We start from the raw sequence: 25,081 nt of genomic DNA, 5'->3' as shown, positions 1-25,081 counted from the left end.
TTTGGGAACCTTTTTGAATGCTATTTATATTTACTTCATGTCATCTGCCCACACAAGTGTTCCATCTTCCATTCATTCAAGCACTCAACACAGCAGTGGTCATTTCAGACGCACCTGTCAGAGATCTGCCCTCTACTGTGTGTACCTTTCTAGTTAAACACTTTTGTTATTTTGTCGCGGTGAATCGATGAAGCCATTTTCAAACAGCGCCGTCATTTAAAAAAAAAATATATCAGTGGACGAAACTAGAAGACAAACTACCCTGACCTCACTTTTATAGCTTGAAATGTTGCCGACTGCATCACTCGTGTTGGATCAGGCAACTCAATATGTGGCTTATTTTCCCCCCACGCGCCTGGAAAATATGGGCAAATGTACCAGGAACCATAATTGCTACTGTGATTCAGGCCTCGGTGGAATTTGAAGGTGGATACACATTTGTGATTGAGAATGTCGGTAGGTGAATGTTGGATCTCTCCCGTCACCTCTGTTCTAATTAAATCAGCCCCCCGAATTTTGGCTTCTTATGTGCCGTCGCCCAGCAGGATGAGATGGTTTATTTGTTGATCTGATTTGCATAACGTAATTACGGCTGCTGGAAATGTGAGCATGAAAACAGAGGTGTGTTTGTGTTTGTTTGTGTGTGTGTGTGTGTGTGTGCGTATCCTTAGATGTGGCCTTAGTAGCAGTCGTGGTGGCAGATTCACAGTTCAAAAGCAGGACAGGTAGGAGGTAGAAAAAGCTGAATATTAAAAGTGTAGAGTCAGAGGGAGGGTAAGCCAACAGATTGAAGGAGGAAAGTAATGGAGGGGAGTGAGGAGAGGGAAGAACGGTATTTTTTTAATGCTGGCATAATTTAGGGAAGACGTTTTCAGACAAGGAGAGATGACACACAAAGGAGAACATAGGGGAGAGAGAAGAAAGTCTGCCAGAACTGTGATGGACAGGCCGATGTTTGAAGAACTTTATTGAAATAAGTCTTTCATGACGAAATCCTGTTTGCATTCTCTCTCTCTCACTCGGTTATTCATCTACAATACTTTGTCCATTTTGCTTATCTGGACTATATCTTCCGTGACCTCTCCAAATATTCGTTTTTCTCAAATCTCCCTCCTCTCTCTTCCTCTTTCTATTAACTATCCTTTGCAATCCCATTTCGCCTTCAAATTAAGCTGAGGCAACATTAATTCCGTATTTTCTCTTTATCTTATATAATTACAGCTTATTTAGTTTCAAAGTATCTTAAAAAAAAACACTTATAGTCCTTCTTTAAAAAGGGATCTTCGGTATAAACTGTATGCCAAGTTTAATTGCATGAGGCAGCGTGTGATGTTGAACAGCTGGGAGGAAGCCAACTTTCCCCAACTCTCCTCTAAGCGATTCCACCGCTGCCACAGGCTCTGTGCTCCTTCCTGTGATGCTGCTTAAGATGGAGCAGCGTTAAAAAATAAAAAAAAAATTAAATCAACATCTTGGTTTTCAAATCGTTTCATCCACGCTCGCTCTCATTTCACTCTTAATTTATCATCAGTCGCAAGTTACCCCGCACGCATCAAAACCCCCTTTGCCTTTTCCCAACGCCGTCTGCTTCAGCGTGTGAAGTGAAGTAGCGTTACAGTTGTTACAGTCAATTTTTATTTTTGTGATCAACTAAATCTTAATGCGTTCGTTTCCCTTTTTAACAACCTGCTGTTTCGCCTGTGGATGCCAGCGCCATGTTAATCGTTCAAAGGCTGCTAATACTATGAAATGATATATGAATATGAACACGTTATATATGAAAAGACGGATTCGACTCGTCATTTCAGTCTTTCGGTAATTTGTCCACGTAGCATATAAGCAAAAAAACTCTACAGCCACACGAAGAATGACGGGAGGCTGTAAACGGTGCTTTGAGTGAAATGCTAACATCAGCATGCTAACATCTTCATAATAGCTACAGCACAACGTGATGCAAGTATAATGTTGATCATATCTATCATCTTAAAAGGTGCTATATAGGATATTCAGAGCAGAGGGATGGCCTCCACATGGCTCTCAACATGGCAACACGGCTGATCCGGCGGCTCTCAGCTAACGGTGCTAATAGCAGCAGCTACACAAACAATGGCAACAATGCAGGAACCAGAACTTCCACAGCGACGCTTTTGCTCAGAATGACGTTAACAACCATAACCACCGTATGAATGCAGCACACGGTCACAGTCACATGCAATAGAAAGCACAAGGCCAACTCGTTAAGTCTTCAAATCATTTCACAGCAATCCATGTGGTTTAGATATTGTCAAGGGAACAATGAAGTCCTTAAAATTCAACATCTGGGAACCAGATCAATTCAACACGTAGATTTGAAGATATTTCACTCAATAGAAGATCCATTAGGCCTGCTGGGAAGATAAAAGTCGGGGGATCAAAGTTGTGAGGATTCTCTGGCTGTCCTGTTATGAATACCATTTCCGTGGCTCCGGAGCTCAATACTAATCAACAGCGAGTATTCGGAGGTCTGGCCGTGGGGGGTCGGGGTGACTCCAGCTGCAGGGTGGGACCACCGTGACCGGAGACCTCTCAGTTAGCATGCAGCACCGACTTGTGGGATTTAAGTCATCTCTTCATCCCTCTGTGTAGCTGCACCAACGAGCCTCTGCTCTGCCCTGAAACGGCTGCCGTCTCTGGGCATTACACCTCATCTTCTCGGCTGAAAGTGTGTGTGGAATGCAGCCTGCGGAGGCTTCCCACAGCCCTCTCGGCCCGAGCCCTGCATGGGTTTGTTCTCCGACAGAAGCAGCAGTAATGAGGGGACCGGCTTGGCTCGTCTCCCTGACATGACCCAGGGAGGACTCAGCCAGACATTTCTCCATTCTTGGCTGAGATGGATAGTGGTGCACATGTATTTTGGTTTAATTAAAGAATCCTGTTATTCTACAGTACTGTCATTTGTATGTTGTGTATTGAATAAGAAGCATTTTCCCAAAAGCCCAACAAACAAATAACCGAATGAAGAATGACTCATAAATAAGTGGGTCCAGTCCTATATTCCTCCTCTGAGGAGTTTGAATATTTGTACCAAATGTCACAAAAATCATAGTTTTTGAGTTAGGATTCATCCTCTGGGGACCACGAATGTCTGTACAAAAGCGTCATGGCAACAGATGTCCAGTAGTTGCTGGAATATCATCGTTTCACTGCTGGTGTGAAAGAAAAAAAAATACATCTTCTCATCAGTCTGACGATGCAAAAAAGGCTCAATTCAAATTCAGTGCAAGAGTGTAATAATGAAAAACATTCAAATGTGTTTTCATTTAGATCATCACACACACACACACACACACACACACACACACACAGAGAAACATTGTCTCTCTGTGTGGCGAGGATCATATCGAGGTTATCGGGAAACAGACATGCCTTTCCTCTCTCGTGTGCAAGTTACTAATGATCCTAATGAGTTATGTTTATGTCGAGCCTAACACTTATACAGTCAGTGGCCTCATTAGCACTAATTCTGCAAATGGTGTATAAAGTATGTGCAGATAATTAGGAGGAAAGCACGGGGGAGAGAGACTAATTCTAAAGGCATGATCACTCAATAAACAGGCTCGGTGGCACCAGGCTTCATAATGCACCATGAAGGGGACTGATCACAAGCGGGGCCACAAGCCTGCCAAGAATACTGCAGCGACAGAAGCAAGAGGAGCCCCGGTGCATCTAATCAAAAAGGTTTAGAGACTACTTAGTCTCAAAACCTTCCCAGTCAACTGCAACAGTGCATTAAGAGTGCATATTTGTCTAATGGGGCCCTTTTCTGCAGCTACTCTGCTCCACAGGGCTCCCATGGGTAAAATATGGACCGCTAATGATTGTGGTACAAGGGTGCAATTTGTACAAGTGCACAATTTGTACAAAAAAAAAAAGGGGGGGAGGGGAAGTGAAGTCATTGAGTTTGAGTTGCTTTTCTATGATGGCATAGTCATTCAGTCTAATTCATTATTCCGATCAATCCAACAAACAGGGGAGTTGGGCGCAGTGGTCCGGCACGTCCAAGGTCAGCTCCGTCCAGCAGCTTGAATCGGCAATGACCATGAATCTGCAATGACCACAGGCAACGCAAAATGTCACTGGATGTAAGCAAAGTGCTGTTTTTTTTTGTGGTTTTTTTCTCTCCATTTGATCTTGCTATGCCATTAGGGAGACACTTTCATCTTTGCTTTTATTACAATTTTTGGCCCAGTAAGTGCTTTAGTAAACTTTATTTTTCCAGTCTGGGAAACGTAACACTGTGTCCACACTGTTTAGATTCCCTTCAGGTGAAATCAGGAAACTCATTTATATGTTTAATAAAAGGTAAAAAAAAAGATATATTATTTCCAATTTGCCGACTCCATCTGAGCATGCGAAGCGAAATTAATGCATCTCACGAGAATTTGTGGGCTTTTATTATAAAAAGGGAAACGTCGTAATGAGATACTCGAGGAGCTTAAACGGGTTTTTTTTTTTCCGGATGAATTACTCCGCAGTCATTCTCCGTGTGTCTGTAGCATAATTACGTATGCTTTAAATGCAGGTTTGCACGTGGGCACCGAGAGTGTGAGTGATCAATACGCAATGAGAGAATGAACCGCAGGCGAAGAAGAAAAAAACTATCTCTTTACTCAGCACATTGCCATACAGAGGCTGCACTATGCATGGTGAACACACACACACAGTGACATCTACAGGTAAACAGTCCTTAACACCAACATAAACACAGCCAATTTCGCAATATCCTGCAAACACCACCAGCAGAATAATTACGCAAACGAGCGCTTTAGTTGGTATAGTATAATGAAAACTTGGGGAGAGCCAACAACTGGAAAGGAGCTCATTATGCCTTTGGGGAATAATGGAAAGCCAGCATCCGTGTCATTGGGCCTGGGTTCTGCCCCGTCATGCCGGGGAGTCGTAATCATACGGGGAAAGTTACAGTTAAGGCCTCCGAGAGTCAACAGTGGGCCACAGAATCTTCCGAGAGGCAAACGCTGCACGTTAACGTCCTCTGTGAGCGACGGAGCGTTATCGGTCCCTGGCGCCGATGTCCCCCAGCTCTTCTTAATACGACACAGGAAGGAGACCTTTCAAAGATCTTGTGCTCCCAGCGATGTTTTTTCCCCATGATCAAATTTTCAATGTATGTTTGCCCGGGTCAATATGTTCAAATCACCCAATTACAGCTAATATGATGTTCTATACGCCTGAAAACCCTCAAAGTTGCAGATAAGACGGTATTCTTCCTCGACATCGATGCATGCATCTTTGCATCTTTGTTCTAAAGGAAATACAACTTAACAAGACTGGATAGTTTTGTTCACTCGATTTAAAAGAAGCTATAATTAAATAAAACGCACACAGGCAAACAAGCATCACCGCTACAGGACTGAAGTATTCAGAGCTGAGAGATATTAGAGTAACTCTGGGACGACTGGCTTATTTTTCCCCACAGTCTGAATAAATATGCAAAATGTGACTGAATCAGCCTCAAGTTAACCACCAATTTTGTTCAATGTTCTGGGTGTATATTTGGGAATATATTTAAATAGCATTTGAGGGATTAAAGTAAAGTAAGAAGAGAGGTAGAAGGAAAAGAGAACGACAGTTTTAAATTAAAGGATCGCTTTCAATTTATTACCACTTCTCAACATTGTACCCACCAAAGGATTACTGAGATCTGGGAATGTGGAGAAAAAAGAAAAAAAGAAAAAAAAGAAGAAATCTGGCAGTTAAACATGAGCAGTCAGAAGATCAGACCAGTCGCGAAGAAGTAATGTGTTTTCCAAAGATTATCCAATTTGGAGGTAAAAGCGAATGTGAATGTCAAAAAGAATCGTTGCACAGGAAATGCACTAGAAAAGTGCAGAGAATATAATAGTGTCTCCTCAAACAAGTATGTTTGGCTAAACTCAAAACCTCAAACCTGTATGATCATCTCACGGCTCGTGTTTCTTGCCTTCCTTTAAGCTGGAAACATAGCAAGAAATAGCTATTAAGCTGGTGATGATCCTGTTATATCCAATGGAGCAAAACTAATAAAAAAAAATGTAATGTAAGGTTCTAGGTTCCTTTCTGAGGGTTGGTTCCCCTCCATAGTCTGAATACTTGCATGCATGGTACTCTATGTTACTATAGCGACTGTCCTCACAACTTGATTGGTCCCTGGGCTGCACCGTGGCTGCCCACTGCTGTTAAACAGTTGCAGTACAGTAGGAGGGTCAAACCCAGAAAACTAATGTCCCCACAGGGTCCATGAATGTGCTAGACAGTGCATTTTCAACATTAATATATTGTTGTCAATGTAACCGGGAAGCATAGCTATAATTCAACGATAAATCCATACAGGCTGAGGTTGCTGCTCCCTTATTTTGAGAGGCAAGAGGAAGATTAAAACATAAAGACTGTGGAATAAACCATTAGCGGATCTGAGTATCATTTTACAAAATATTTTTCTCTCTTCTTTGGAAAAAAAAAATAAATCCATGATTGAAGTTCTGACTAAATTGCTGTTCTCCCTTAAGGCAGGATCTCTTCCATCTATTTAATATAATCCAATCTCCCCAAGGGAGGACGTCCTCTCCTTGGGGTCTTTACCAATCAACAAGCACAATCCAATATCGACATCAATTGGCCCCAACGATGATTTCCAAATGTCAACTTCAATTCACTACCACTCCACCAAGTACAGTACACGACAAACTGGCATTAAAGAGACAGTAGCCGGATACAAACCCTCACTCTACAACCGGTCTTTACGTTTTAATCTTCCTCTTGCCTCTCAAGATAAGCGAGCAGCGACCTCAGCCTGTATGGATTTATAGTTGACTTATAGTTATGCTTACATTAACAATATATTGATGTACTGTTCCATAAAAGTCCTCAAAATCAAACCGCCAACCTTCATGGTCTCCTTTCTTCATAGCCGTGTGTTGTCACATCAAACATCTAATACGGGAAATAAGATTCACCAAAGGTAATTGCCATCATTGAAATGGAAGGGTGTAACAATGTGAAGATAGTGTAGGGAATCTGTATGTATATGAGCTTAGATCGATCAGAACAGCATGATTGATGCATTGTTAAATCACCCCTAAAGGTTCATCTGTTACTGCTCGAGTCAAGAGCAGGACAGCCTACATTTACCACGGCTCCTGACTTTTATTACATGTGACATTTATGAATATGTATGTATCGTATGTGTGTTTAACCGGGACTTCTATCGTGTGTAATATGCGTTTTATGCCCTGGGGGATCTATTTTTATTGTCTTAATTGTTTTAGTATGATACAGCACAGACTGAACGACTGATTTAATGAATTCTTTCTTTCACCTCAAGTTTCAACGTTTTTTCGTCACGGACGACGTCATCTCGGAGACCTTTACATCTAAAGAATAGTGAAGAAACAGACTGATTGAGGCTTTAAAAAACATCAAACACCTCGAACGAAAACCCTCAGAGAGTTGTGTTCCTGTCTGCAAGTGAACGACTTTGGCGTCTTGAGTGTCTCATTGCTTCGGTATGAAATTATGCGATAGAGACAAGAGAAAGCTGAGAGAGCGTGAGAGTCGTCGGGACGCGGCGTTACTGCTCTTCAAGTGGCGATTGGGAAACACTTGCCGACGGCTTGACGCGCCACAACACACGAGGCTGCACTTTCATCACACGCAAACAAATCCAACACTACAAAAGCACGCAGACATGTAAGCTTGCATTTAGGCATACATAATAAAGAAAAGTAGAGAAAAATCATGCCCCTCCAGCCTCATTTGCAATGCAAAGCAAGCACACGTGGGAAATGTTGATATGTGCACCCTGTCATACATATCTGCAATTAAATATCACACGGCGTACAGCGTGTGCCTTTAAAAGATAAGAGAAAAGCGGGAGTGGTGAAGAAAGCACAAGAGATATATAGAAAGTATGAGATAGTATTGTGGACTGAGAGGCCCGAGATTTGACAGGAGCGAGACAGGTCTATGGGGGAGGGAAATAATTTGAACGGTGAAGGGAAAAAAAGATAGCAGATAGAGCAACATAATGTGGACAGAAAGAAGAGACACATAACAACAGAACTGTCATGCCGACAAAGCAATTCATTAAACTGACTGAGAAAAGAAAATGAGGAAAAGGAGAAAATATAGGGAGCACACACTGGGGGGAGGAGAAAAAAAATCCAGGAATAACAACAAAAAATCTCTGTATGTGGTGAATGCGGAGAAAGAAACACGGTGGAATGGTTGAAAGGTTTTTCTTCCCGCTCAGTGTTACGGTAAAAGTTGCCGCCACCTCATCAATAAGAGCTGAGTGAAGGTAAGACCTGGGACACGACGATAACAAGCACACACTCTGGTAGAGCACACTACAGAGGAACATATATATAAAAAGTCAAGGGAATGACAGATAAAAAAAGAGTAAATTAGCTACAGTTGAAGGTAAATGCGTGTAGAGCAGAGGAGGAAAAGTGGTATTTAGTTTAAGTTAATGGACTTGAAGTTCACTTTAGGAAGGAGGTTGGGGAGTGATGACTGCCATTAGGGTTGCAGGGAGGATGCACGTGTGTACGTGTGTGTGTGTGTGTGTGTGTGTGTGTGTGTGTGTGTGTGTGTGTGTGTGTGTGTGTGTGTGTGTGTGTGTGTGTGTGTGTGTGTGTGTGTGTGTGTGTTTGTGTGATGTTGCACAGTCCTGACCTTGGATGTCAACTGGGATTCACTTATCCACTTCTTCGGCTGGCCTCTTTACCTCTTACGTTCTTTTATTTCAACATTTTTACCTCCCGTCCTTCCACCTAGGCTAAAACCCACGAGAGCCACAGTCCACTCAAGGAAAAGGTCAGAATCATTTCTTCTTTAACTCTCCACTTCCTCCCCCACCCCCCCATCCCCCCCGGCACTCCTGCAGCCACTCTCCTCTTCCTCCCACTTGTTCTAATCTATTTCTCACGTCGTGAGAAGAAAAGGAACATACAGCAACGTGACCTATGTGTGGGGCAAATCTTTTTGAAAACAAAATGTCCCGTCAGGATGCCACCTTATGTGACAAATCCATCTAATTTGCATTTTACACTCACATTTCCTATAATCCAAAGCCAGTGAATTATGCAAAAATGTATGTCTGCTTTAATTAAGACATCTGGGGAAATAAAAATTAATGTCTACATATATTACCACAAACAAGCAAACACAAACAGAAGGATGGATACGTATTCAAAGGGGTTGGATTAAAGCATGAGTAAGTGGATTACTACGCTGATAAAGAAAAGGATAATTATAGGGGTTTTTTTTCCCGGTTTGTTCCATTATGATGTCTTTTGTTTTTCCCACTTTGCCACAAACAATGATCTGCATTCATGAAGCCAAACGGTGTTTAAGCAAAAAAACACTGAACCTGTATAAAAAAAAACCTTCATTAAAAAGTCACTTTTCAAATCAATAGACCTTCATTATAAATTCTACTGGTGATCCCAGCTTGTCCAAGACAACCAAGTGTGTCAAAATGTGTATGTAAGTGAGTATATTGTCAGAAAATGTGGAATCAGATGACTTTGACAACCTTAATGTTACTTGAAAGCAAAAATGAATGTCTTTTCTCAACCACGAGATGAGAATATGGTCATAAATAAGCACAAAGAATATTAGGCTGGTCCAGACTAGCCGTGGACAGACAGACGAATGCACGCACACGCACACAAACTTATGACCAATCATAATCTCCTCCAGGTTTAAGCCCGGCGGTGATAATAAAAAGATAAATCATTCCTGGTCGCTGTGACTTTGACTTTAAAACTCCAACACTGATCTTATCAAAAAGTGACACGCACCCACCTGCGTGCTTTTGCTCCGCTAGTTCCTCCAGCATCCCGATGCTAACAGACCTGAACCGAGGGTGACACAGCGTTTTGCTGCGGTGCTCCCCGACTGTGAACCGCTCTGACTAAAGAGCTCAATTCTGCACCGAGCCTCCACGATTCAAGAAAACTTCCTCAAAAGCCATCTGCTCGAAAATAAAAAAAGATAAATCTCCGTGTGATAAATGGCTGCTGCCTGTTTTAAATCTTCCAATTTCATCGCTTAGTCATGCTTAAGCTATCTGTGATTTTGTGTAAAGCAGGCAATGCACAGAAATCTCTATCAAGCATCGTTTGTGTCAGTTTCACAGTGGAGAAGATGGCACCCACACACGTCATTGGTATTCCATGCTAACCTGGTAGAGGGTGTGCTTCTTGTCCTTGATGCAGGGGATGAGGAGCGAGTAGATCTGCAGGGAGTAGTAGTAGGCAGCCAGCTGGAGCGACAGTGCAGAGTGGCACTGTTTCTCAAAACACATGTTGGCGTCCAGCACCTGCAACGATGGAAAGGATGGATACGATTAAGACGCTGGTGGTGGTGGGAGAAGGAATCCGGTACTTAATTCACGGAGATAAAACAAATCTTCGGTTCAGTTAATGTCAAAATCATATTAAAGCCGAGAAAGAATTGTGCAATTAAGCGTCACATTAGCGGAGGGTTTAAAAAGCAGTTATGAAGTGTGCGCCAATTGTTGTGCATTTTTGAGCCTCCTTTGTACCTCAAAAGTGCGATCGCTCAGCAGAAAAATAATAACCTCAACAAAACCAACAGGTTGTTCAGTCTTATATTTCATTTTCTCACCTATCAAAACACACATTGCCATGTCGACGTTAATAGTACGTGTGAATGTTGATGGACTTGAGAGAGACGTGAAACTATAGTATGTTATCTATGACATGGATGTATAAATGTGATTTTTTAAATGTGACACACTGATGATGCAAACTAACACAATCATTCCTTTCAAAGTGGAGGGATATGGACTCCCTCAGTCTCTTAGATTTTCACTCACTGTTTGGATGCGTGTCTAAAATAAAGCTCCTCTCGTGTGTGTGTGTGTGTGTGTGTGTGTGTGTGTGTGTGTGTGTGTGTGTGTGTGTGTGTGTGTGTGTGTGTGTGTCCAACTACCTGAGGCAGGGCCAGTAAGTAGGACAGAGCCAGCATCATGTCCCTGGGAAACGCATCGTTGGCCAGCTGCAGCAAAACTAGAAAAGGATGGAGGGATGGAGGACAGAGGGAGGGGGAGAGGGAGAGAGAGAGAGAGAGAGAAAGAGAGAGAGAGAGGGAAGAAAAGACTTTAACTAAAGCATTGAGGATTAACAACCAACCCTCCCCTCTTGGACGCGTTTCATCCCCACGTTTGTTGAATACGGATGACAATGGCTGTCAGAACACACCTCTCTGTGGGCCAGACAAAAGGGAGGGAAGGTAAAAATAGAGAAAGAGGAGTAGAAAAATAGGGGGAAACAAAGTCAAGAAGCATCATTAAATATCCCCCAAGAGTTTCTGGGATTCTATCCATCTACTCGCCGGGCTGTTGCAGGGGACGCCCGTGTGTTTGCACGCGCCGTGTACAAAACGCCGGTCGGTTGTGTACGCAGGTGCGTAGGTGTGCGTGTGCGGTGTCCTGCACAGCGAGTATTCATTATTCAAAGACTAAGTACACGCTCACTTCTAATAAGTGCTCTCCAGATGAGCCCAAACTTCGTCTAAGTGCACTTTAAAGTTGAATCCTCTGAATGCCGAATTAGCCGATGCATATCGACTGCGAGGACAGACGGAGGAGTTTGATTAGAAGAAGCCCAAATTATCTGGTCTGGACTCGTCCGTTTGGCCGAGCAGGTCGCATCGACTGTGAACGAGCAGTTTGGGACCAAAGGTCAGGACTTCGATCAATGGATGTTAACTTTTTGCACAGAAAAATATAAATAAAAAATAAATAAATTCAGACTTTGAAATGCTACTCCCAGTTATGGAGAAGAAGAACAGTTTGTTGCAATCACTCAAACGTTTTCCTCAAGCTGCACCACGCTCAGCTGTGATGACTTGTTATGTTCCGCAGCTGTGAATTGCTCTTCCATTTACTTTCAGCATTGCATTGTGGGACAAAAGTAGGCATCAACACACTCGAAAGTTGAACAATCAAGCATGTTCAGAATGCATATTGACTGATTTGAACACACAGGCTTCGGGAAACGTTCCCATGTTTTTCCGTCTAATTCACACTATTGAATAACGTGTAACACCCACTTGTATTCAAAATATTATACTTTAGGGGATTTATTTAATATTGTATATATTATTTGATTTAGGGGTTATAATTTATGTTTATTTAAAACTCCTATTGAGGGGTGAATTTGCATGCAAATGCCGTCAAACCTTTCATTTATGACAGTAAATACAGCGACGACAAATCTCCACCAGGACAGAGGCGGAAAAAACAACAGCAAAAAGGATAAATAATAATTATATCACCTGCTGAAATATGGTTATTAGCGTTTTAATATTTACTTGACAAATTACAGACGACCTCCGCAATTATGACACATTTCTGCAGGTCCAAAATGTATACCGCACCCGTATGAATGGGGTTTAAAGCATACTGAGAAACTGCTTAGAGTTGCTATCTAATATGGAACTGGGACAAAGTTTCCGGTGTCCCTGAGGCCGATGGGATTTGGAGTCTAGATGGAGCTCCAGGCACAGGGATGGACTGCTGGCCTCAAGGTTACAACCGGAAAAAACATGCACACACACACACCATTATGATTCAATGTAGATGAACACCAAACCCTGTAAACACACAGGCTCTCTTATTTAATCACTCACTGACTCATGATGAGGAAACGGGGGGTTAGAGCAGAGAGAAGCGGCGGCAGACAGAATCACTTTGTAGTCTCAGACCCAAGGAGAACAAAAGCCTGCGTTGGTGATAAGAGCCTGAGACAAAATGGAAACGACAGAGTGGGGAAAAGTGGAGCACGGACACATGGGAGAACAGGGGGGGAGGGGGGGGACTAAAGGGAAGAGCCGTATACTCTCAAACTACATGCACGTAAATATTCATGTGTGTGCAGGTCGGTACTCAACACACACACACAGGTCGGTACCCAACACACACACACAGGTCCGTTCCCAACACACACACGGGGTGGTCCACGACACACAGACGGGCTGTCCCCGACACACACGATACACAGGCCGGTACCCGACACACACGGGCCGGTACTCGACACACATGGGCCGGTGAGCGGAGGGATGGAGGGATGCGCCTGCTTTTAAGAGCCGTAACAGCTCTCTTAAGCAGAGTGCCTAGCCTCCTCCTGCTCTTCTCCTTTTTCCTCTCCGGGTTTCAATGAGCTACACCTCAGAATGAGCTGATTACACGCCTCTCTAAAGCCACTGATACCATCGGGACAGGAATTACCAGAGGGGTAAACATACACACACACACACACACACACACAGAGGAGATAACCCTGACTTTAAAGCATGCAGTATTTCTGCTTGTGAGGGAGAGAGAGGAAAACAGAGAGGTGATAAAGAGGAGAGAGTGTGTGTGTGTGTGTGTGTGTGTGTGTGTGTGTGTGTGTGTGTGTGTGTGTGTGTGTGTGTATGCCTACACACACACACACACACACTCCTGCTCCTGTGTCAGCTAAATCTGGCACATTGTTAGCAGGATGGTAAGACAGTGACTTATAACTATTTCACCTGTGCATGCAGTGTGAAAAACAACTGATTATGGCCTGGTCAACATGCGGCCAACGGTGCATGCATGTGTGGAAGTGTGTGGAAGTGTGTGTGTGTGTGTGTGTGTGTGTGTGTGTGGTGTGTGTGTGTGTGTGTGCGTCTCCCTCCGTTTTCCCCTCACACACTCAAGTGTCCGTTTCTGCACCCAACTCGGCTCAATCCTATCGAGTCACTTTCTCCTCGTGCCATCGTTAATTACCTCCACCTTATCTGGGCCAGGTGAAAAATCAATACATTTATATTCTTAAAGGCCATCTCCCAGTCGGTTTTTGAGGACAGGCGGCGTGGCGGGGGCCCGATACGCGAGTCATCAATCGAAGGTTGTTATCGGACGTGACGCGCTCCGCGGCCTGCCTTTTCTCTTTTCCCGACGCGTCGCGCTCCACCGAGAAGGCAAGGTGACTTTTAAGGAGAGAGATATTCATTTGAAAAGACAAAAGCAGCTTGGATTCAGTGGAATGTGTTTGTGAGAGAGTGATGTGTGTGTGTGTGTGTGTGTGAGAGACATGTGTGTGTCCGTGGTCCCAGCATGTGTCTCGCATTCCTCAGCGTCCATATTAGTATTCAACCGCGCACGCACGGACACACACGTCCACTTCTGCTCTTTATTTTTGTAGTGGCATTGATTTTGGCAAGCAGCTGTGATCCATCACACGGTATTGGCCTTGATGTTTTGACTTGATGCTATCTCTCCGATATCGCCGCGGTGAAGTGTCATTATTTACTGTTGCCGCGGGATGCGTGGGTGTACATTAATTAATCAGCGCGTGGCTATTTTCTGTTTGGGCTCCCCGCCTAGACCGATGAGGGGAAAAGAGAGGGAACGGCGAAAGGGAGGGAAGAGAACCATAAACGCACTTTCGGCAAGACGGTTTAAGTTCCACGACACCGACACAATTCATCTTTAAGACTTTCTAAAGGTTTTTCCCGGAGAATTTAAAAGAAATAATTCAAGAAAAGCACACTAGATAGAGCCAAACCCTTGTTGCAAGGGATCACAAATAATCCGACAACATTAAGAAAAGCTTGTAAAACTAATAGATATTTAGGATCCGTACTCCCTACAAGACTTAACAATGTCAATAAAGTTAATTTAAACAAGATGGCAACATCAGAGAGAGAGGCAGCCCCGACATTGTGTCGTATACTTTACTACGATGTGTACTGAATGGATGCCCCCGGACAACCGTCCCAGAGTGCATTGCGTCTGGTCAGGCTAACGGTCCTAAATGAACCCTAAATAATTAACCGTTGAACAAAGTAGTTAAGAATTATGGCGAGCGGGGTTCAGGTATATATCAGAGGGAAAGTGTATTGTAGAAAACATATTTAAAATATGTAAAATACGCAATCATATCAATGTGATTTTTACACATTTATTTCAACGGTAACTCGGAACGCAATAAGCAATAAGACAAACTTAATTGTTAACTTAGTATGCGGTCCATACAGACGAGTATACAGCAGTATTTCAGTGTCCGATTCCTCCATCAAGATGAAAAAGAAGGGGAAGCGGCAAAAATATGGCGCCGCAGATGGCTGGAAGATGCAAACAATATGCTCGGCCTATCTTTATCACGCCGCAGTCTCGCCGGCAACAACATGTAAAACCACCGCCTCCGATATTATTTGAAAATCTCACCACGATCTAGAACAGATTTTTTTTCCCCCGCGAGCAGCCGCGTGGAACGGCTCAAACTGAGCGTCAAATGACAACCGATCTGGCAGAAACTCATCCCGGGTTCCAAAACGAAGTCTGCGGCTTCCAATCTGGGATTAAAATACAGATGGTATCATTTCCCTTCAAGGGAAAAAAAAAGGCCCCTCTGTACTTTTCTCTAGCTGTGTGTAACTACGTGTTTCTGCATGCTTACCCTCCGTAGCAGGAAACAGGGTTTTTCCTTCGGTTTTGGCCTCGGCCAGTTTGCCGGTCCTCAGCAAAACTTCGGCAAAGTTCTCCTGCGGCACTTCGTTGTAGGACGAATACGCATCTTGGCTCTAAGAGGGAGATCGGAGAAGAGAGGGCGATGAATAAATGCCTCGTCGGTGTACAGAAGGGAAACCCAACACCGGAGAGAGCCGATCAGGGAATGACACAGCGATGTGATTAAGGTGACGGAGCGTCTCAACTCCCGGGAATCAGACAGATGAGAGATGGAGTTAACAAAATAAACTTTTAAATAAAGCCTTCGGAAAAAATAATTATCTGGATGCTTGCAGGAGTTCCTCCTTGTGAGAGGTTAACAGTGAAGTTTGCGCCCTCGCAGCCGTCCCTTCACACAATGTCTATCTTCCGCCATGTTCTCGCCCTATCCATCTTTCTGTCTCGTTGCATTTGTCTCCCCTTCTCTCTCAATCAGCCCCCTCGACCCTCCCCAGTCCCTTCATTGTAACTGGTGAGGTAAAAACCAATCCCATTGATCAGCCGATTCATGGACAGATGGACGTGGGGAGCCATTATTGGTAGATGGATGATGGAAGATGGATGGGCGCGGGAGATGGAGCGGAGGAAGGGATTTGGAGAGGCCTATTAAAATGCCATGAGGGGAGATGTATTGGTCTTCTCTGTTTCCCCTCGCGTCCACTCTTTTAGCTATCCGCATGATTTGTGTCTCCGAGTAAAAAGCCCAGTCATAGCCCTGGGCGACCATTCTCTAGGCATAAAGGTCAAACTACTCCTTTTCTTACTTTTCTTCTCTTCTACTTCCATAACTCCATCCGTCGACATCCTTCTCTTTTGGACTTTTATGATATACATCTCTCCCCCTCCTCCTAATACACACAATACTTCATCTGTTAGTGTTAGCTTTCTTCTTTACTACATTTCCAATTTTGTTTGCCGTCATCGCGCCATCACTCTTTTGGTCTATCCTTCTTTTATTAACCATTATTAGCACGGGGACCACATTGCATTTGGCATTAAAAGGACTTATTCTTAATCAATATTCATTTTGTCTCATGATTGCTTTTAAAGTGGTCGGAGGGAAAACAAATCTGATTAAATGTTTTAAGTTAAGCATTGTTTTCTAGTAATTAAAGAAGGTGGCCTGAGGTAAAACAAAAAAAAATAACAATAAAGGAGAAATAAGGACAACGGGGATGCAAAAAGGAGAAAAAAATATAAAATAATGAGCCGAGAGCCACGCTGTTGCTCAGCCACTTACCGGGTCTACACATGGATCATCAATGAGCTCCTGATAAAAGGGGCTACAGCCTTGACGCTGCAGGTTGGAGTTCTCACACGCCCCTTCCTGACTGGTGGCTCCGCCGCCGTGACCCTAAGGAGCCATCAAAACATCATTAAACTTTCACAACATGCCCACAGCACTGTCATTTCTCTCCGTCCCGCAGCTCACATCCTCTCTCTCTGTCTTCTCCTTAAAAAACTCACGACCATGAGCCGCCCTCCCAAATAGCTGCTGAGACCCATCAATCTCCAGCCGCCGGCAACACTCAGATATTGAAATATTCAACAGGCGGGCCAATTAATTATGCAAGAGATGAGCTCTTGATTGGTTGTTTTTTTGGGGGTTGAAGTGTGTGAACGGGAGGGTGGGAGATGTTTGGGGGGGGGGCAGACATGCAACTGTGCATCTTCACACACGCATGCTGTGCAGCTCAGGAAGCAAACATCAACAAACGAGCACATCTACTGTTTATGCATTCGCAAGTCAACACAGCGCATAAAAAAAAACCCATTTAAACCCACACGTTTATTATTAGTTTATTAGTTTTATAGTTGACTCATTAGGCGCTTTACTGCCCCCCCCCTCCGACAGAGGAAACCGTCCTCAGCATCGCCTCGGATCGCGTCAATTAAAAACTAATAGTCTTCTTACATGCAGCGGCCGGAGGAGGTTGAGCGAGTCTTTCCACCAGCGGTGATCGCTGACTGCGGTCAGCACGGCCTTGGTGGTCAGTCCCGTGGTGGTCAGCACTTCCATGGTCTTAGCCGTCGTCCTGTGCAGCAGGTCGCCTGCCGTCCCCACAGAGGGAGCAGAGGCCTGGGGGGGGGGGGGGGGGGGGGGGGCGAGCAGGTGACATGATGGACAAAAAAAAATAAAACATGACAGCCACGTTATTCTAGCGTGTCTCTGCTGCTTGAAATCATCCCGTATCAGCAGATCATTCTCTTGCTATAGAAAAAAAAAAGCAGCATCAGAGGAGTTCTCTGATTGCGACGTCTGTGTTGTTATATCAGACCAAAGGACGGAAATGGAGCTGAGGACTCTGGAGCATCAGCGTGGTATTAGACATGTGCTCGGGTTTTTTATGAGGTACTTGAGAGGAGCACTTCAATAAGCGCAGGGCACTTTGTCGGTTTGTTTGCGTGCTGCGGAAGGGAATTCAAATATGCACCGTGGAGGCAGCACAGAGCCCTCCCACATCTGCAGACTTGTACAGATAACTAAGTGTGCCAAAAGTTACACAGAGAGGTTGTGTAGCGCTACATTAGCATGGGGGCAGATTCATAACACAAACAACTTTTAGACTCTAGTGGCAAAGATTAGACAATTCAATCTGATTGAGCTGTCGATTTGTGATTAATTCATTGTTTCTTAAAGTAAAAGTTCTACATTTTGCTAAAACATGCTTACTTAAAATAAAATGTATATAAGCTGGGGGTTTATATACAGTTGTTGCTTATGATTCCTTTTGGTTTTATTCGTCTTCTAAATCTGCTTTTATTGTTGCGTATCAGTTTCTGGTTTATGAACTGTATATGTGTTTTCATGCTTTGTAATATCATCCATTTTTATTATTAATCGTGAAGCATTTTGGAACGGCTGTTTTTTGAAAAGTGCTATATAAATAAAGTTTACGTTCAAACTTATTTGCCCTCTGGCGTACAGTTAGTTTAAATAGATAGCGCTCATATGTTTCTGCAGCCAGTTAGCTTAGCTTAGCATGCAGACTGGAAGCAGGGAGGAAAACAGGAACCTGGCTCGGTCTTAAAGTAACAAAACCTGCCTACAAGCACTTTGAAAAAACGGAAAAGTTTATTAACTCATGGAGCTTATGCGGCTATTCAAATTTCCTGGAATCTCGGCCGGTTACCAGATGCCCAGAAACTGTCTTGGACCCCTATTAAATGGTGATTTATTGTTTTATATGGATTTAAAAAAAAAAACATTTTATTAAATGAGGTTTAGAGGTGCTTTGAGGTGGATTTTATTAGCTAACTGGCTGCTGTGGCCTCATATATGACAGACAGACAGCTGAGAGTGGTGGCTTGCCTCCTATCTAACTACACGTTCATCATTTAAAAAGAATGAATAGTGCATTGTACTGCGAATTGCATTCTTTGGCTGGTGTTGAAAGCATGCCACCTGTTTTCACGGTATGTTGGTTACTGCACGATTGAATAGGATTTTAAAACCAAATTTAGAGGGCCAGTGGGCTGAGGCCAAATCGTTTAGTGCCTTTCATCAATACTTTATTTGGCAGGGAATTGAGGGTCAGGAAAATGAAAGGAATTCAAACACACACACACACACACACACACACACACACACACACACACACACACACACACACACACACACACACACACACACACACACACACACACACACAATGTTTAAAAAAAATAAAGCAGATAAAAAGCACCTCTAGGATGGACACGCACAAATCTAGGGTTTAAATATACACGAGTGAGGAGTGGGGACATCGATACCGCAAAAAAAAATGACAACAGACAGTTTCAAATGAGCGCCCATCCACACACAAAGGGGATGCGATGCAAGTCATGAAACATTAACACCCACTCAAGGCATCATAAAGCTGGTGGTGCTGAAGGGGAGGAGATGGGGAGGCATAAATAAACCAAGCGAGCTGAGCAACCTTAACACTAGATTTACACCTCATCAAATATGAAGCAATAGAAAACACACACACACACTGAGGAGAAGCGTTGAGACACACCCACACAGCAGAAGAGACACTCAAACACATTAACATACAGGAGAAGAAACGCACACAAACCTTTATGGAGTCGGGCTCGTCGGCCTCGCGTCCAATCTCAGTATTAACAGGTTCCATCTGGTAGTTGACTGCTTGGTACAAAACCTAGACACGAAGCAATAGGGAGGAAGAGGAAACATGACAACCTGTTATTTTAGCACAGAGATCTCATGGGATAAAGTGAAATGTGGCTATAATAAAAATAAAAAAGGGGGGGAGGATGTTTTTTTTTTTTTACGGTGTTCTCTAACAGAACAAATAACCGTATTTGAAATGATTTGAAATGTACCCATGTATTGTTCAGAAAGGACGCATATGACTGGGTTTGTTTTGATTGATTGTTTGTTGTGCAAGAGCTCCGGAATTTTAATAAATCAGCAATTAGTGTTTGAAATGCTGGTTCCACCGGTGACTGGGTTCCTCAAATTACTTTGATTGTTCATTCAGATTATTATTTTGCATATTTCTTTGTTGACACTGGTACAAAATACTGGTAGCGGCTCTTGTGGTGACAAGAAAATAATTATATGTATTTGAAGTATGCATACTGGTATGAAGGCGTATTAGGGCCATTGTAGGAAGAAAAAAAACAAAAAACTGAGAAAATAAGTTGCAAATTTGCAAGTTTATAAAGTTTTTTTCCCCGACAGTGTCCCTAATATGTTGTATATAAAAGGAAAGCCACAGTGGTGAAACCGTAATCAAAGGTAAAGATTGACCTGAGTTTGGAGGTCGCTGGAGGCAGCCAGCAGGCCGTGGATGCTGTCGGGGGGGCAGTGGGTGAGAGAGAAGGCTAAGAGCTCCTGCCGGGCCTCAAGGTCTCCGTAGCCCTCGCACTGACCCAGCAGACTGCACACATCCCACGCTGGACTGTAACCTGGAGGACGGACGCATGAAGGCAAACAAGGCACGTCACAGGGGAAAAAACAGGATGATGGTTTTATTAAAGTGAATGAGTGCATCATATAACAGCACAATAAAAGAATCTATTAAAAAAATATTATGCCGCAAAAGGAGAGGACAAGTGCTGTAGGGGTGACTTCATATTTTTAGCATCTTAATGGTTCCCTCAACAAAAAAAATCAATGGGATTTTTTTTCCGACCGGATTTTGGATTTTTGTAGAAATCTGTGGCGAGGACAAATTGTGATGTTTACACGTTTTGTTCAGCAAAATAATCTTCCACAAATGAACAGCACTTTTATTATTTTCGTAATTGTTAATCAGGCAGAAGTGAAAAGCTAACGTTGGGCTATAAACAAGCTGCACACACACAATCTCATGAGTGGGAGTCAACAGCGTTGGTTTCAGGACTAATTCCTGTAGCACTCTATATAAACACACAAATTGGCTGCAACGTATGACACAAAAGAAGTGGCTTTTTCCTCTCGGCGTACTTCCATCACTGCTAAACGACACTGAATGCGATCAGACAGAAGGCCAAGGCATAAACACACACAAGGTGGAGGGAAAACACACATTCTGTAGGAAATTTAGCAGAATGTAGACGATATAAGGTTGAGATAGTGATGACACAATAAAGCGCAACCTTCCAAGCCCTCGGGGAATGAATATACACTGAAGTCTGAAACGCACTTTCCCTCCAAGAAAACTGTGTTCCACCTTCATCACAGTCAAAAAGCAACGCGCCCCGACTTTATTCCTACAAACAGATTCAATTATTCCCACTGCGTTAGCAGACGGAGAACACCGGCTCTTATCTGATTACACCTTTCTCCTTCTACCAGACACCTTTTTCCTCTCATCCGCGTACCGACTCCCGTCGAATCAGCAGCGTGGGAGGTCTCAGTGAAATCCTATTCTGCTTCCATTCTTATGTGGCGGAACAGGAAACGGTGTCAGACAGAAAAAAATATCATTATCCCAGTGACCACTTTGAATCCCCCTCGGGGGAAACTCCAGCCTGGATTGGATTGTTATTGGGATATTGTCCTAATTATTAGTCTTGTGCATCAACAGACACGAAGTCACTTAACCCCGGATTTTTTCTCGCTCTCTCCCTCTCTGTGTATGTTCCCCCGGAGTCCCTGTGTTTTCTGGCCTCGCAGGTCTCCCTGGACCGTGGTGGAACCTGATCCGGACTGCACTACTGTGGTCTTGTTTGACTCTTACCGCCAGTATTTTTAAGGCTGACTATTGATTAACGTAATTGACTAAAATCGGCATCTCTACTGTTAGTAACTTGACTACTCCCGGGAGTCTGGCTATGCTTTCTGGTCCAGCAGAGTCCGCTGAGGTCCTGACCGACGCTGGAAACCCCATATTGTAGCTCCACCTGCCCGCTGTGTGACTGCTCATCTACTCCTGCTCTCTGGTCTACAGCGACATGGTTGGGATGGATCCATCTCGGCGTGGCTGTGCCTGCTGCCATGGACTACTACTGTTGATACTATTGCTTCAGTTAATACCACCACTACTGTTAATGCTACGACTACTATACTACTACCAACACCAAATGCAGTTGGAACCCAAGGGTCTGGGCTGCACCAGATTTCTGCCTAAAAGCCTATTAAGGCAGTTTTTTTCTGGCCATTGTCGCCGTAAAGCTTGAAACGGCTTTGAAATTGTATTGACTCTGGAAATCTTGAGCGTATTCTAGTCCTGCCCAATGTGTTAAGTGTCCTGAGATGACTTCTGTTGCGATATGACACTATAAATAAAATTGAAATGAATTGAATTTTCGGAAGAATGTGAGAAGCCCAGAGCGAGTCATTCTCAAGCTTTTGAAACAGTAAGAAGAACAACCAACTTAAAGAAACATCAAAGTGTTCAAGCATGGAACAAGCGATATATGTGAGGAGACACCACATGCAATCATCTGCTTGAGATGTTCACGTTAATTACAACTGAAGAAACCCAGTGAAGTGTATTGCACTATCTACTTTTACTGTTGAGATTTGTCGTTCTGTAGGTTTTGCTGGTTGTGAGTAAAAGTACTCATTTTCCGTTTTTAGAGAGCCTCAGATTTTCTTTTTTCCAAGTAGACCCGTCTGTGTGGGTCCATTAAAAGCTTCTTGTAACGGCCTTGACCTAATAATTATCTTCCATCCACACCACTTTAGTTATTGTGCGCAGATATAAACCTCGTTCTCTACTGAATTGAGCGGAATATTTTTGGGCGACTCTGATATGTGCACGATTTGCATCAGTATGACCCCATTACCTCCGGCGTGTTTGTTGGCTTAATAGTTGTTTGGGTTTTTTTATATTCTAGCATATTAAAGAAATATATTGCATTTTTCCAATTAAATTCCCTCCATTTGTTTAAATTTGTGGATGTCTGCAGCGCTACACACAAACAACGCCATTCTTCTTCTGAAATGATGATCCTTTTTAAGTTTTCATGAAACGAAGTCCATTAAACTATGAAGTGTCGAACTCATCCTTGATGTTTTTTGACGATATGCATGAACCATCACTCCTACCACTAGAGCTTTCTCTTCTCTTTTTACTCTCATGTTGTAATATTCTCTCTGTTATTAAACATATCTCAACAAGTCTTGATTAAATATGTTCTTCAAAACTTGAAAACCTCTTAAGTCTTTCTGTAAAAGTACAAAATGTAGTAATTCCTTTCTTTGTGTATTTATATCTGGTATGATATTCAGGTTTTGTAACTTCAGCTCATCAAATATTAACTGGGAATTTTTTTTTACTTCCAAGTAAAATATAATATCGTGATTATTAAATCCCAGGGTTACATCTGATTCCTTGGCCAGTATGTGAGTGGATGATAGTCTGACTGTCAGTCAGGGACTTCAGCATGACTCTGCAGTGATCTTTGTCAAAAAGAACCCTTTGCTAATACGGTCTCCTCTATGAGCCAAGGTCCTGAAACCGTTGCTGCTTCTTGTTCACAAGGAGAGCTAACCGAGAGATGACAAAAGGCAGAACATGAAGAAGAAAAGTCACTTGCGTGACATTGCCTCTGCTGGAGCTCCGCCGTCAAATCTGGCAGACGAGGAAAGTTTTGTGGAATCTTTGCACTTTTGTTTAAAGCAAATGACGGGAAAGGCAGACAGACGGGAGGGAGGATCCCGTTTGGATTGTTCTACAGGCTTCTCCACCGTCGCTTCTCAAAGTCAACTACGTACCGGCGGCCATGAGGTCCTGACAGTGGATGTAGGAGGCCTTGAAGTCCATACGATTCAGCGCTTGCTCCGCCAGCAGGGTCAGCACTTGGCCTTTCCGCGTGTCCTTGTCATCACCTGGATGAAGACAGACGGACACAAACGCAACAGCAAATCTCATAATCCTGCATATCAATATGTTGCCATAAAGGAGGTTATCCCCACGTCTTTTTAAAAACATACCAAACAGAAATAAGTCTCGGTTTGATATCTCGGTGTTGGTGGGATTGGTTGTGGCGTTAACATTCGAGTGGCGGCTCAGGACAATCTTTGATCTCAGTCTGAGTTCAGCAAACAAAAGGGAGGACAGGACAATGAAAAGGAGGCATAGGGAGAAGAAGCACTTCTGAACAAGGCTGCACACTGCAGATCAAAGACAGCGGTGGGGGAGATGAAGAAATGTGATGGTGCTGGATTGTGTGTGTGTGTGTGTGTGTGTGTGTGTGTGTGTGTGTGTGTGTGCGTGTGTGTGTGTGTGTGTGTGTGTGTGTGTGTGTGTGTGTGTGTGTGTGTGTGTCTGGGCTTGTCTGCAGAGTGAGTGACAGATAGAAATGTGGTGTTTACTGCAAATGGGGAAGAAGTGTTCAAATATTTTCAGGGTGACGGGTGAAAGGGTGTCCTCAAAGCTGTCAAGACCTCAATATAAAGGAGGTGTGTGTGTGTGTGTGTGTGTGTGTGTGTGTGTGTGTGTGTGTGTGTGTGTCCTTTTAGACCGAATGCTCTTACAAAGACATTCTCTGGCATTTATTTCAAGCCGATCTAAATCAGATATATTTGCAATCCAATCGAAGCCGCTACCTGTCGTTCACCGGCCAATCAAAGGTCGGGATGAAAAGGTGAGAAATGTGAGAAAAACAACACTCAATACGATAAGCTCCGACTACAAAATGAGCTCCAGCAGCTCCGGATCACCATAGGATCCTTTTCTGAGTCAGCACTATTTAATTCTCATCTAGAATATCACCACTATTGATTTCTCTTGGACAAAAACAACTTTTGTTTATTTATTTTTTCCATGGATCTGCTCTATAAGAGAGAATGATTTACGGATCATTTCTGTAGACGGGGAGGGAACCAAGGCCTTAGGGTTTTTAACCGGTGTGCTGGTGGTACCTGCATTAAATATTCACCACAGAGCCCCGGAGCGATGCGCCCTTCAAAAGCCTTCCCCCCTGCATTTATTTATTTAAAAATGTGTTTATTCCTCTTCTCATCTTTTTCGAAAACCACACAGCGAGAGCCGCCTGCAGACTGAATGTGAGCAGCACAGACAGCAGATATTCCACAAGGCCGGTTAGCAGCTTTCCTTTAGCTGGTGACAGGCCTCAGAGAGAGAAGACAGA

The 25,081-nt window shown here is 43.4% G+C and overlaps 1 protein-coding gene across 1 annotated transcript in view; it reads right to left on the bottom strand.

Annotated features, from left to right (window-relative positions):
* Positions 1–25,081, bottom strand: part of nbas (NBAS subunit of NRZ tethering complex) — a 140,044-nt gene that overhangs the window by 60,653 nt on the left and 54,310 nt on the right. Inside the window, exons 34-41 of the mRNA XM_084030177.1 lie at positions 23,703–23,816; positions 20,307–20,464; positions 19,609–19,692; positions 17,463–17,627; positions 16,788–16,901; positions 15,498–15,621; positions 10,999–11,075; positions 10,226–10,363 (exon numbers count right to left, since the gene is read on the bottom strand). Of these exons, the coding sequence (XP_083886303.1) occupies positions 10,226–10,363; positions 10,999–11,075; positions 15,498–15,621; positions 16,788–16,901; positions 17,463–17,627; positions 19,609–19,692; positions 20,307–20,464; positions 23,703–23,816 (974 nt within the window). The remainder of the gene's footprint in view (positions 1–10,225; positions 10,364–10,998; positions 11,076–15,497; positions 15,622–16,787; positions 16,902–17,462; positions 17,628–19,608; positions 19,693–20,306; positions 20,465–23,702; positions 23,817–25,081) is intronic.

This window comes from Eutrigla gurnardus, assembly GCF_963514095.1.
Source record: "Eutrigla gurnardus genome assembly, chromosome: 16".
NCBI classification, from domain to species: domain Eukaryota; kingdom Metazoa; phylum Chordata; class Actinopteri; order Perciformes; family Triglidae; genus Eutrigla; species Eutrigla gurnardus.
This window is presented reverse-complemented; position numbering and strand designations above follow the sequence as displayed.